Source organism: Pelmatolapia mariae, linkage group LG14 (genome assembly GCF_036321145.2).
Source record: "Pelmatolapia mariae isolate MD_Pm_ZW linkage group LG14, Pm_UMD_F_2, whole genome shotgun sequence".
Classification (NCBI taxonomy): Eukaryota; Metazoa; Chordata; class Actinopteri; order Cichliformes; family Cichlidae; genus Pelmatolapia; species Pelmatolapia mariae.
Genome location: NC_086239.1, coordinates 28,283,778 through 28,298,397, shown reverse-complemented (window position 1 = coordinate 28,298,397; position 14,620 = coordinate 28,283,778). Strand labels below are relative to the sequence as shown.

The following is a 14,620-nucleotide window of genomic DNA, read 5'->3' as shown; positions in this document are numbered from 1 at the left end:
GCTGCAGACATGGAGAGGTCCAGCGGCAAACTTTTTTGTTGTAGACGGGTGTGCCACAGGGTTCCTGTGGCCCACAGAGAGGAACTGTACCACATCCTGAAGATGACAGGGCCTCTGGTAAGTACTGGGCTTGCTCACGTGCCATGATCTTTCTTTAACAGACAACGTAGATGGAGGTTATCCTTGCTGATGATACAACAGAAGACTGATGACAGTCTTTCTTTTCAAAAAAAAAAAAGTTTAAGATGTCAGGAAAACACACTTTCACATATGTGACAATAAAACTGAAACACTATTTGGCACTTTTTACTGGCTGAATAATGACTGCAAACTGCAGGAAATAAACTTGTCAGGAAATCTGTGTTCTACGATAATTAATTGCAGTATGTAATGGTTTATTTTTAAATTACTTGTCATGTGATACTGGTATCACTCCTGCAACATTTTTGGTATTTCTCTTTCTAGCTGCTCTCTCGAATCCTCAATTACATGCTTCCGTTTGTGGTTACAATGTTCTGTGGCCGTCTGGGAAATGACGTGATGGCTGGCTATGGATTAGCTTCTGCTGTAAGTCATCATCTGTATGCTCCACTGATGTTTTGAAGCTTACTCGAAAAATGGACTAAATGAAGAAGTAATTCCGAGGATGCTGATGGAAGAAAAGGAATTGTTGCTTAAGTCAGCAAGATAATTGTCTCGTAATCACTCGGCAACAACATTTATGATTTAATCTATGCTCAGCACTTGACACTTGCTCTTAAGAATCACTCAGGTTTTGCTTATAATAGTTTGCATTCATTTCAGACAATTAATGTTACCACTGCAGCAACAGGATATGGTTTGGGACTGGCATGTGATACTTTGGTGTCTCAGGTCTGTAAAACCAAGTCGACATGATGATATCATACACTGGAATTTTTTATTTTCCCTTTTTTCTTGTTGCCGTCTTTAAAATGTTCATTATCCTGACAGACTTTTGGTGCTAAAAATCTACTCCGGGTGGGCGTGATCCTTCAGCGGGGCATAATCATCCTCTTGTTGTTCTGTCTGCCTTGCTGGGGTCTCCTCATTAATGCTCAGGCCATCCTATTATGTGTGGGCCAGGACCCTGAGGTGGCCAGGTAACTAACAGCAGCAAATATACAGTAATATTATTGCTACAACTAGCATAAATATGGGTACATTTAGACATGAAACCTGATCTTCTCAGGAATAACATCTGTGCATTAAAACCATTTCTGGTCCCCAAAGATTCACTAAACAGAATCACAATGCAAATTAAGTGAATGTCAAAATTATCTCAACTAATTGTATAAAGTCAGTATCTGAACTCCATCACAGTCATTCTGATTAACTTTTTGCTTTATTCAGAGAATCACCAAATATGTCTTAGGAGCTTCACTAGCTGCGCTCAGACTGCTGTTGTCAACATCTCAAACAATCTGCTGCTCGCTGCTGACTCTGTGCTCTTCTCTATTTTCATTCTCCTTGACCTCATCTCAGCCTTGTATATTGTGGACCAGAACATTTAATTCAGTCAGTTTGAAGAACAGTGCTGGTATCAGTGATATGACGCTGGATTGGTTTACGTCAGGTCTATCAAACAAGTAATTTTCTGTAATGACTGACAAAGCCTCATCTTCTCATTCAAATGGATGGAGTTGATTTTCGCTGCTATGCAGGCACAAATTTATGTCCTATTAAAACCTGTTACCGCTGATGTCTCACATATTAGGTCCCATCTAGCTGAATTAGGAACTGGATGTCTAAAAACATTCTAAACCTGAATGATCATAAAATTGAAGTAATTATAATTACACCCTCGTCCCCCAGCACTAGCAGCACTTTTGATCTTTTCTCTAATCTGGGTCTCCTACAGTATTTAAAAATGTCTGGAGAAAGACTCATAACCTAGGGGTAATTTGGGGTCCAAGCTCTCTCTTTGATATGCAGGTGTTTAAAGTTATGCAGTCCTGTTTCATTCCGCTTAGACCGATATCATTCCTATCTCATTTCGATTAAGGTCATCCATGCTTTTATGTCCTCTGGACTTGACCACTGTAATGCACTTTATTCATCATCATAACATAAATAAGATACAAATAATTCAAACTGCAGCTGCCAGGCTTTTAACAGATAGCAAAATAAGTGACCAGATGAAATCAGTCTTTGCAGCTCTTCACTTCCAACCTGTTAGCCTTAGAAATGATTTTACGGCTCATTTTTGAAGCCTAACTTTGTTAAGCACCTGTCTGCATATCTAAGCTGCTATATCCATATGAAACTTTCTGCTGCCTGAAATATTCAGACATGCCTGATGCCTCTGCCTAATGACCTCAGGCTGGCTAATTCTGTAGCTTCTTCTAAATGCATTTTAATTTTTTGGCTTTTTAAACCCACTAATGTCTTATTGAACAAAGCAACTTCTTTAATGTGTAAGATTGCATGAATATTGGTTTCTCTTGAATTTGAAATTGCTTTTGTTTTTACTGAAATTATTTATTTTTAATTGTTTGTGTAGTTCAATACAACTTTATATTGAAAAGGCCTTTATGAATACATATAAACTAAAATGTAAAATGTACTAGATGTACTCACATGCACTTCTTGCTTTCAGAATAGCCCAGCTGTATATTACTGCCTTCCTGCCTGCTGTACCAGTGAGTCGCTGCTTTTCTCCTTAACCTTTATACAAACATTCAAAACCAATGTTTGACGTTTTTTGTGCTGTGCAATAATTTATTATTCTTCCGTAGGCAATGTTTCTACATCATCTTCAGGTGTCTTACCTGCAGAACCAGGTCCATTTCTCTATTCCGATCCCGTACTGGTTTTTACAGATATCGTAAATGTTTCTAAAACTAATTACAATTTTGGTGGAAAAGGAAATGTAATGACGCTGACTACTTTTTGTATTCTCAGGGAATAATACTGCCACAAATGTATAGTGCTGCTCTGGCAAACATTGCAAATGTGGTGACAAACTATATTTTTATTCACTGGCTGGATCTGGGTGTTAGGTATGTGAACTCACACTCATATCACTTTAATGCTTTAATTCTGAATAAATGAATTTAACACTCTGATATCAACCCAAATGTCTTGCAGTGGCTCTGCAGCTGCAAATACTCTGTCTCAGATTTACATCTGTACTTTTCTGTTTGCTTACATTTGGTGGAAGAGGCTTCATGTAACAACATGGGGAGGTATACTGAGAACAGTGATGATCTCATGCACCATCTTGTTCGTTTCCCTAGTTTTATATAAATGAGTGTCTCTCGCCCCCTGCAGGCTGGTCTGTAGAATCACTGCAGGACTGGGGCTCCTACATGAAGCTGGCTATTCCCAGTACATTAATGAAATGCTTTGAGTGGTGGGTTTATGAGTTTGGGGGATTCTTTGCAGGTAATCCTTTTTTTTTTCTTTTAGATGATCTCAGACCAGCTAAAAAATATTTGAATCATGCCTGCTCTTTCTTCTTTGTCTGTAACAATCAGGAATGCTGAGCGAAAATGAGCTGGCAGCCCAGCACGCTGTCATGATGGTGGCTGTCATAACATATATGGTATAGTTTAATCACTACAAATCAGAGAATTAAATTCTCCCTTTAAAATATTTCTTTGGTTACTTTGAACTGCCTGAGAGCAAATTTTCTCCTATACTTTTTTCATAACAATGAATCTATAGTTCCCTCTTGGTATTCAAGCTGCAGCATGTGCCCGGGTGGGTAATGCTCTTGGTGCAGGAGACACCGGCAGAGCACTCCTAACTAGCAAGATGTCCCTGACTCTTGCAGGTTAGTTAGAAATGTATCGTGATCTATATTAGTTTCCCATAACTTTATTACCGTTATACAGATTTTGGAGCTCTTGTTTTCTAGGTAGCATTGCAGTTGTAGAAGGCCTTGTCCTTGGCTCCGTCAAAACAGTGATTGGCTTCATCTTCACGTCAGATGAGTGAGTTCAGCTGCATTCACATTTCACTAACAGTAATATTCCTAAACACTGTTGTTGCGTTCAAAGATTGGCAAGGATGTGCAAAACCTTAATTAAACCTTTTCTTTCAGGAAGATCATAGGTCTGGTCTCACAGCTGATGAATGCTTACTGTTTCCTTCAGTTCTTTGATGGTCTCGTGGTGAGTTTTACAGTTACACTTGGCAGCGCGTGTATGCTCCTAAAAGCATGACAAGTAAATCTAATATAAAGTTTATTTCTGTTTCATCCAAGTGTGTGTGCACGGGCATTTTCTTAGGCACAGGGAAACAGAAGATTCCAGCTGTGGCTAATTTCATTGGATACTACTGCATAGGGCTTTCTCTAAGTATCACGTTGACATTCGTTGCAAAACTAAGAGTGTTGGGTAATTGCACAAAGTGATGCTTTTTTGTAATTTACTAAAATGAGCTTTTAAAGTGAAGCTTGCCTTGCACTTAAGTAATTTGTCATTTTCTCTGCAGGTTTCTGGCTTGGACTGCTTGTTTGTGTCATTTTACAATCTACCTTCTACATTATTGTCATCTTTAAGCTGAACTGGGAGCAAATCACTGAGGAGGTATCATATAAAAACAACCAATAAAGATACTGTGCCTCACCAAAAAAATATTAATGAATCTATTGCTTACACTGACTTTTCATATTTACAGGCTGTGAAACGGGCTCAGAAAAATCCTTCGTTATTAGGAAGAGCTCCCGTGACAGGCACTGTGGATAACAGCACCCAAGATCAAACATCAAGTAATGTGAGTCTATGTAACAGTTAAAGTCAGCAATAGCAACAATTAATCTAAATTTCTTGACATAGTTTTGTTTTTCTTAAACCATTCTTGGTTACATTTAAATTATGTTTTCTTCCATTACTGACATATATACAGTACTGTGCAAAAGTCCTGAGCCACCCTTTGCTCTTTTGACATGACCTGCTTTTCTACTCATTTCAGTCCTTGTACATGGCCATTTTCAGAGGAATGATTTTCTTGTATTTGCTAAGTCACTTAGCACTTACCTATGAATCATGGAAGCTTTAAAAAGGAAACTTGTTTTAGTCTTGTGTCAACACAACAGATAAATTAGCAAAGAATGGATTTTAAACTGTATCTGTAGCCATTTTCCCAGCAAAATATTTTTAAAAAGTGGAGAAATTAGATTTTCGCAGAGTACTATATACTATTGCAGTGGTGGATGCTCATATTCAACATGGCCAGATATTCAAAGAGTAAGTAATCCCTATGTGCTAAATGCTCAGTTTTCACACTGTTCTATATGCTGGATTGATTGCAAATGTGTCCCGTCCCCCCCTGTCCCCCCTTTCTTTGCTCTGCATGATTGCAGTGTGCACAGCATATCCTTCATACAGATACTTCATGCACACAGGTTATAACCACAGCAGTGTGACCAACCTGCTGGTGTTTTTGTTTCATTTTTCCTAGCTGATGGATGGCTATATGTCTGTGAGCACTGAGTGCCAAGATAGGGGCACTGTGGTGCAGGATCGAGATGTGACACAGAAGCTGAAGGGCAGCCGCCTCTCCATCACCCAACTGATCCTCAGGCGAGGCCTCATTATGTTTGCTGCAGTTGCACTTCTTGCCGTGGGAGCAGGTGTTCACTTCCTTGTGCCTTTGCCCGAGACCAACTCTACTGTTGACTCGATCAACACTACATATACTCCTGATCAAATTTTCTCCACCATGTTGGTGCCAGATGAAGAGTCAGAATGAACAATAGAGAACTGCAATGATTCTGTTTAATGTTGGAAGAACAGAGAATCTGAGGTTGTCTTCTCAAACCAGTTTTAGTTTGACTTGTTTGTTTCTGCAAGGTGTTGTAAACTGAACACAGGCAAATTCGCCAAATACTCGTCATGTTTAAGAGTAATATAATTCTCGTTCGTTGATTAATCAAGAGACCATTCATTCATTTCCTGCTCGTCTGCCTTTGTGCCTGCTTGTGCCACCCGTTACTGCCTGCTTTGTGATGCAAATGCTAGCATATTACTGAGACCTCCCAGAAAAGCAGCACTGGAGACTCTGGAGTTATCTCACTGAACGAGACAGACATTACTCGTGTTCAGGTAGCCAAGTTGGTGATAAGTAGGTTCAAAATAATACCAACAGCCAAGATGAACAACATGAAAGCTAGAGCCAAGCCTCTACGCAGAACCAGAGTCCTGAAAGAGAGCTCTCCTTCAGCTGTCCTCACTGTAGGTTCCACCTCAACATCCATCAGATCAGTGGTGTCTGCTTGACCCACTGAGTTACCAGGGTCTTCTAGTTGGGTACCTGGACAGAAATATATGCAAATGTTCCATGTTAGGCATCGTGAAATTATAATTGTTATTCAAAATATTGTTCACATTTTTTAAGTTTTCTATATTAATAGCTGTATAATCAATATCTAAAATCTCTGTATTGTTTTTTTATTGTTTTTTTTTTGTTTGTTAGTTTTTTTATGGTTCTATCTGCTGATCCAACTGAGTGCTTTTTTAGTGTTGCATAGACTGTGAAGTTAAAGATGTTAAAGGACATTTAAAAAATATGGAGATCTTGGTTTCTGATTGTTTAGCAAATACCAATTTGCAGACAACAATTTGGACTTTGAGCATTTGATACTTTTAGACCTTGCATGATTAAAAAAAGTAAGGACACTTACTACATACAAACATATCAAAATGACAACAATAATAAAATAGCTATAAAATATCTAAAAACCTTTAAAAGTGTTAATTGTATTTACTTCTACATGTACATTGTGCTTTTATTAGTTTACCCTGTCTACAGCAACTAAAGCATGACACTTTTAGGATTATTGTCAAAGATAAATTGTAAGTCACACCACTTGGTGAAGTGAAGGTAGGAAACCATTTTAGCCTTTGTTAAATATTAAAGAAGTTACTGGTGACATAACGCTGTCCTAACCTTTCCGTCGCTCAACACGTTTTATTGTGGCTTGAATATAACAAAGGTAGTTTACACCACGTGAACTCCAGTCAAAGGTGGCTGTAGAGATCGTTGAGAGCCAAAGCAAAAAATTTACAGGGGGAAATCAGCCTGAAATCAGAGTTACTGTTTGCCTGAAACAGCAACTCTGATTTCAGGCTCCAAAGTTAAAGACACACATTTTGTATGCTTCCCAAACATAAGATTAGCTTCAGGACAGCTAAAGTCCTCCAAAAATATATACAAAACTCTATTTAGGTCCACATACATATGGAGACATTGTTGCAATAATCAAACTAACAACAACATAATTCATTTCTGGTGGTGCAGGATAAATTTGTCGCAGGTTTTGCGACAAATTTATCCTGCGTCATTTTTGGGTCCACAATGTGGTTATTGAAGATCTGGGGACACAAGAGTCTGTAAAATCTTTGTGAATAATGTAGAGACATAATTCAAATACACAAACAAGATTCATTCAATATTCTTCTAAAGGTATCTTTTAAACTCTGTGTGTTCTACTTCCACACAGAACTGTTTTGTTTCTCGTGATGAACAGGATAGATACTTTTGCTCTTCAGCCAAATTAAATAATTTATGGAAACTGTCCCTTACCTGTGTCTGTGGAGCTTACATGTACTCCTGCTCTGATCTGAGCCTGCAAGACAAATCAATGCGTGATCCTTTAATCATAAAGAGATTGCCGAAAACTATTGAAAATTAAATATTTATCCTTAAACACAAACCTCAACTGTGACATTTTTCCAGTTCATTCTTATTACATAGAAAGTCAGGAATGAGCATTGCAGGAACACACAGGTTAACAAGCCTGTCCACAGACCTGAGGAAAACAAAACATGTTTTTCTTTAAGGGGAGGAAGGAGATGTTGATGCTGTGGTAGAAATCAAATGAAAAAATGAACTGTAGGGACAAAAACACCAGTTAGGCAATAACATGGATACAAACAGCTGATGGTTGAAAACATCTCACCCTTGATTCCTAATTTGGCTGCAAACATCAGTGACACTCCAATCGGAAAGCCAACACCATAATATCCCAAAATGTTGCAAATAGCTCCAACTCTCTGTTTACCTGCTCCTCTTATTATGCCACTCACGGCAGCCTAGTCACGCAAAAAGGATAAAGACATGGTTAAGTACCAACAAACACATACTTTATGGGATGTTTCTGGGGTATGGCAGACACTCACAGATGTTGCATCGAGTAGAATGAAAGGTGCATAAAAGGATAGGACATCTGAAACTCTTTGCCTGATTTGTCTGAAAGAAGAGGGTTTAATTTTTTAAAGTGAGACTGGTGAGTTTGTAAAAATTAGAGCAATAACATATTTTTGTGTAATTTGAGCCTTGTGCAACGTTATACAATTATGCTGTCTTAGGAACAGGAGAAATATGTAAACAATTATCAGTACAGCTGAGTGCAGCTACCATAAACCTTTGTGTCTATTCAGTATAAGAGAGATTATGTAAGCAAAGGAGGACAGTAACTTATGTAAGGGTAAAAGGTCATTTATGAGGCCTGCTATCTCCCCTAGACTTGATACTGAAATTGCATTTGTAAGTGTAACCCATGCTGGTATTTCCTTTCTTTTTTCTTTTAAAGGAACAAATGCTGTGATTCATAAAAAAACAAACAAACAAAAAAAAACATAAAATTCTATACGCACTCATCATATGTAAAAACATAAGAGATGTGGTCCTTTAGGCTCCCGATGAGGGTTGACAAACATATAGACACTGACACTGCAGTAAAGACAGAAATATAATTAAATATTTACCTTTTTCGGGAGCAACATGTCTTAACAGTCTTTTTCCTTATAGGATCGAAACCCTTTCTCGAGGGCACATCATAGGTAGGTAGAGAGAAGTGAAAATATTCACGCTTTCTGCTAACATTTATAATTACGGAGACTGTTTAAAATCTCTAAGCTACTTTTGTGCTTCCTTCTGGAGAGCAAAATTGGAATTATGCAACATTAATTGATTGTCTTTAAAATATTTTCAAATGAATATTAGACAAAAAACTAACAAAAAAACCAAAACACACGGCAAAGAAATAAACATTGATGCATTCTGACCTGCACAGAACATTGACATCTTAGCAGACAGCTTGGCCTGCTCCGTTTCTCCACCTCCCAAAGCATTTCCAACTCTTACACTGCCCGCTATGCTGAAACCCAAAGGGAACTAAAAATAAAAAAGTTGTTACATTGGATGGATGAAAACTGACTGATTTCACAGAGAAAATTCTTTATGAATTAAGTTTTTTGGCAGTGTTCAGGATTTTTTCACAACAGAGGGCTCACCATGTATGCAACATTTGCCAGTTGATACACAACTGACTGAGCTCCGAGTTCCACTTCATTTATGAGACCTGTCAATGACAGACAGCAGATAGATTTCAGAGCTGCTTTTCTACAGACAAAGGCATCCCAAAGTGGCCTGTGACATTACCTGCTAGAAAGCCTCCAATCTCATAGGTCCACCATTCAACACATAGCATGACCATGCCAGGGACAGCCAGGCGGATGTATGAGCCCCAGTCCTGGAGGCACTCTCGAGACCAACCTACGTAAGTGTTTATAAAGTAGATGTTAGCAATTCCAAATGTATATTTATATTAAAGTGCATACAAAAGAAAAATAAATAAAATACTTTAAAAATTCTCTCAAAACAAATAGTAGTCATATAATAAACCAATAAAGCATTTGTCAGCCTGTTTTTCTACCAAATGATTTAAAGCAAATCTCAATGCGCTAATTTCCAGTTCTATAGTTTTACCCTTTGTCATAGTACTGGGTGTGGTGACCCAGTGTTTGTGTTTTTCTGGTTTACATTATATTCTATGATTTGTCATTTTTCATGGTTTTGGTTCTCTCTATTGTTTTCTGCTTATGTTATATTTATAGTCCCTGGTTTTAGATTTCTGTCTCTGTGCCCTTCCTGTGCTCCATGTTCCCTCTGTCTCCCCTGTCAGTCATGTAGCCTTGTTTCAGTGTAAAGTCCGTGTCTTTGTGAATGTCTCTTGTTTCCTGTTTTACTTTGACAGTCTCGCATCCTATGCCAGTGTTTTCAGTTTTGCTTCCTTCCTGTCTCGTCATGTATGATTACTCCCAGCTGTGCTCTCCATCTGTGTCTCATTCCCTCGTTATTCCTCTGTGTTAAGCCCTGTGTTTTCCTCTGTGCGTTGTTACCCCATGTGCCGTGTGGTTCTTCTGTGAGCCTGGATTTCTATGTCCTTAGTCTCTAGTTTCCCAGTGTTTAGTTCTTAGTTTCCAGTTTCCATATTCAAGTTTTGGTTTTCACAAATTTATTTTATGAAGTGTTTTATCTCAGCGCAACAAAGCTGCCTTCCTTTGTTCATCCCGTTGTTCGAGTCCTGCATTTGGATCCTCATCCTGCCTGTTACAGCAATAAACATGACACCCTTGGACTCGTGTGCTAATGTGGCTTTGCTTAAATTTTTAATCGTCTCCTCCTTTTGGTTGCACCCTTTAGGGGTTGCCACAGCAGATCACTTGCTTCCATCTCATCTCACAGTCTGTTGCTTTAGATTTTTTCATTTTGAAAAACAAGCCATTTTAGCTCCTCTCGCTGTAAGGACAACTTTCTTCTGATTTGCTGCTTCTCATAGAAGATTAAAACAGCGGGTGGTTCGGATCACCATATTTACACCCAGGCTGTATGAAAGAAATCACTTCTCTTTAGCATCATATAAATCTAAGAGTTGAAAAGTTGAGCATTTAGAGCAGTCTGAAGTCTGGGCTTTGCTTATAGGGATTACCTAGTCTTTCAAAGTAGCCCTGTGTAATGTGAGCACTCACCAATGTCACAATATAATAACAGAAAATAAAGCAAAATAAAACAGGTCCACTTAAAGGGGGAAAAAAAACATGAACTTGTTATAACTCTGCTCATTTTGTTTGTAACCTGGTTGTAGGTTTTTTTTTTTGTTTTTTATTGCTTCTTAAATGTTTGATTCGTCAGTTCAGTCCAACTTCAGCTTCGACCTTCGGACTTTTATCTGATGATCTGTTGACCTCATCCACCTAACCCTTCCATTAAAAGTCACTACATCCAGCTGTCATCATGACAATAGTTATAATAATAGTCTTTCTTAGACATGTTTATGTTTTCTTTAAACGCTTCTAACAAGTTGTTCATTTTGTAATTGTGTAAAAACAACTTATATTTTATATAGTTAAATAAAGATTTCTGTTAGTTGTTAATCATTGTTAAACTCATTTGGGTTTCTCTTAATATTAAAAATAACCAGTATCCAGTGTATATGCAGTACTCACCTCCCCAAGTTTCCTTATGAAGTCCTTTCCATATGATATAAGCAAAGAGGATTCCAGCCATTAAGAACTGGGAAATGGCATTGGCTATTGCAGAACCTCTGTAAAGATTATTTCAATGTGTCATGTTGGTTATACAGTATGTGATAATGTCAGTTGATACCACTAAAGATGATACTAATGAAGTCAAGTGCAATCCAATAAAACAAACTCACGCAACTCCAAGGTTTAACGGGAAGAGGACGATGTAGTTGATGAGTGCATTTAGAAGATTGACAACAAAGCCTGTGATGACCTGTGGCCATATAATGCCCTAAAACAGAAATGCAATAAGTTTATTTTAATTAGGCAATGGTGAAATGACAGCCCAGATAGACTGGGTAAAATAAGTATTGAACACGTCACCAATTTACTAAGTAAATATATTTGTAAAGCTGCTATTGCCATGAAATTCTCACTATATGTCAGCAACAACCCATCCAATCAACACACACAAAGAAATCAAACCATAGATGTCCATACGTTCGTTTTTGTGTAACAATGGGAAATGACACAGGAAAAAACTACTGAACACATGAAGAAAGGGGGGTTTAAAAAGGCATGGGCAGTCATGACACCAGCTGAAATCAACCCTGTCACTTCTGGTTCTGTCCCAACTGATGGCTTATAAGTAGTATCTAATTTCCAAGGAGTCACACAAGAATCATCTCATGATGGGTAAAGCTAATGAACTCTCTCGAGCCCCTCCCAACCTTATTGTTGCAAATCATACTGATTACACTGGTTAGAGCAGAAATTTGGAACTACTCAAGTTTCCAATGAGCACTGTTGGGGCCATAATCTGGAAGAGGAAAGAACTAAATTTTACCATGACCAGGTGCTCCCTGCAAGATTTCAGACAAAGGAGTGAAAAGAATTATCAGAAGAGTTGTCCAAGAGCCAAGCACCACTTGTGGAGAGCTACAGAAAGACCTTTAATCAACAGGTACAACTGTTTCAAATCAAACAATAAGTAATGCACTCAACCACCGTGGCCTGTATGCATGCTTACAACATACTGCTGAAGAAACAGCATGTTGAAACATGTTTAAAGTTTGCTGAACAACATTTAGACAACCTGCATTCATACTTTTATCCAGTGTCAAAAGCTCAACTTTGAAAAAATTTTACTTAAAAAATTGGTGGTGTTCAATACTTATTTTACCCGCTGCACATGACATCATTACAGTTTTCCATCAACAGACAAAAGACTAATTAAATATCTGACTGCTTTCCTGTAATAAAAAAAACAGCAGTTTGCAGTGTTTGTCAAGTAAAGTGAATCATAGTTTTATTGACATGAAAGGGCTCAAGGAGCCCCGATCTCCTTGCTATCTGTATGTGGATACCATCAATCATTAAACATTGTAGCCAGTAGGACTGGAGTCTCACTTACAGACACACATTGTATATTCAATCCACTCTATCATTTTGTGGATAAAAGAAGAACACAATCTGTATTCCCTGCTATCCAAACTGTATTATTCAAAATAATCAGGGAGATATTTACCTGGTTTTGCAGATATCTTGTTTCTAATGAGTACATGAATGCAGCCTGTGGCACACACAAACACACACACACACACCAAAAAAAAAAAAAAAACAGAAAGAAAAGAACAAAATAGTCTGAGTTGCAATTATTTGAAACATTTTATTCTAATCTGATTAGACTGGGACTCATCCTTTTTGGTAGTGACAGCTTGTTTCATCATCAAATACACCTGTACAAGGGGGAAAATAAGTAGAGCTATGCTGTACTAGGTAAGTTAACCAACTAAGTAAGTGTCCAGCAGAGACTTTATAGACTCATTGATTTCTACTTAAAATAACAAAATCACTAGCTACTTAAAGAACAGGGTTGAATTCATCTAGCTGGCTAGTTAGCCCACTTTGGAGAAGATGTTACTGTGGGGATATTTGATTTCTGTGTCTGGGATTAGCAAGGCCTCCTTTTTGAAGGTGTATTTTTATTTGGAAGAGTGACTCTAAATCTATCTTAAAGCATTAATAAAAGGGACATGTCAGGAACAATCTGGTCTGCCTCCAAGGAGATGCATGTCAGCCTGTTCCTCTCTCCCACTTCGATGACTTTCCACTTGGTTCAATTTTGTGGCTTTTGTGTTGCGCACACACACACACTTAGCCTTAGACATACTTACAGGAAGTGCGGGCATAAAGATCTTCACATACATCTGACACAACCTTGAAAGAGAGAGAGATTGATTTTATCCCATCAAAATGAACACACATTTTAAAATTCAAGAAAGCATGAGCGGATTGTGACGGCTGACCTTGCCACCTCTGGTTCTTGTCTGACAGCCAGCAGAATCGGCTCTGTGTTGATAAGGATGGCCCAGCAGGGGAAGCAGGCCAGGAGCAAAATGAGGATGGCCTGCTGCAGAATAACTCCAATTTTCAGCAGGTTATGGCTTCCAAAGGTCTAAAAGCACAGAACAGTTTAGTCTGCCATTACTATTGTTAAGCACCATCGTATCTGATGATAAATTATTTGTGATGGACCAAAGATTCGCACCTGAGAAACCAGAGTATCACATGCTGATGCCAAACCACTACCAATAGATATACCTGTAACATTAATAACCTGGAAATACATTAGAAAACATTGGTGGATTGGATGTCACTTTTCTATTGGTTTAATGACTTGATAAAAGGTGAGTGTATGAATTTCACTTACTGCAATGGCCAGAGACACTCCTGCCAGCTCTGTCTTCCCCAGATGGCCACAAAATATTGTACTTACAAGGCTCAAAGAAAAATTCATGAGCTGGGATATCATCTGATAAGGAAATTCGAAATTAATTAAAAGTTGCCAGGGCAACAAAAACAGCTATTTAAAACTAGTAATTTACAGCGTGAGGGGCCAATTTGTTCCGTACAATATATCGGTATTAGTCAATGACTGTAGAAGACAGTCAAAATCTTGGTTTTAATCCACATAATCAAATGCCAATGTATTATTTTAAGTTTTTATTTTTTATTATACTGATTACTGACCAGCGTCTACTTAAACACAGGGTACTTACCACTGGTACTGAAAGTTTTGACAGCTCTTTTATTTCGCTCTTGTAACCAACAGGAACCAGCATGCGGATTCTCTTTAATATAAAACATTCCCTCCATGAGGAAATAGGTGCGCTCTCTGCCCCGTTATCCATGTTTCCGTGGGGAGGGGGGAAAATGTCTTTCTGTATTGACCGCTGTATTTATGCTGCTGTTGAACTTGAACCTCTTCCGGTGAGTCAAGGATCTCTGTCAGTGTTTAGCATTAATGATGAAAGTGGTTGAAAGTTTGCTTTATGAGAGGA

General features: G+C 38.2%; 2 protein-coding genes across 2 annotated transcripts; one reads left to right on the top strand and one right to left on the bottom strand.

Annotated features, from left to right (window-relative positions):
- LOC134640985 (multidrug and toxin extrusion protein 1-like) lies at positions 1-5,718 on the top strand. The gene is made up of 17 exons (XM_063493127.1): positions 1-117; positions 466-567; positions 805-873; positions 973-1,121; positions 2,618-2,660; positions 2,757-2,801; positions 2,923-3,020; positions 3,109-3,206; positions 3,292-3,405; positions 3,498-3,565; positions 3,688-3,796; positions 3,881-3,956; positions 4,067-4,136; positions 4,229-4,361; positions 4,459-4,553; positions 4,645-4,740; positions 5,428-5,718. Exons 1-17 carry the CDS (start codon positions 10-12, stop codon positions 5,716-5,718), a joined length of 1,764 nt encoding a protein of 587 aa, XP_063349197.1. The 5' UTR covers positions 1-9.
- A 53-nt stretch (positions 5,719-5,771) lies between these two features.
- On the bottom strand, positions 5,772-14,499 carry slc47a3 (solute carrier family 47 member 3). Its single transcript, XM_063493580.1, has 17 exons — positions 14,339-14,499; positions 13,990-14,091; positions 13,828-13,896; positions 13,586-13,734; positions 13,454-13,496; positions 12,805-12,849; positions 11,471-11,568; positions 11,259-11,356; positions 9,412-9,525; positions 9,264-9,331; positions 9,036-9,144; positions 8,625-8,700; positions 8,148-8,217; positions 7,928-8,060; positions 7,683-7,777; positions 7,552-7,594; positions 5,772-6,279 (listed from the first exon to the last, which is right to left on the bottom strand). The coding sequence occupies exons 1-17, from the start codon at positions 14,468-14,470 to the stop codon at positions 6,068-6,070; spliced, it is 1,656 nt and encodes a 551-aa protein (XP_063349650.1). The 5' UTR covers positions 14,471-14,499; the 3' UTR covers positions 5,772-6,067.
- Between the last annotated feature and the right edge of the window lie 121 nt (positions 14,500-14,620).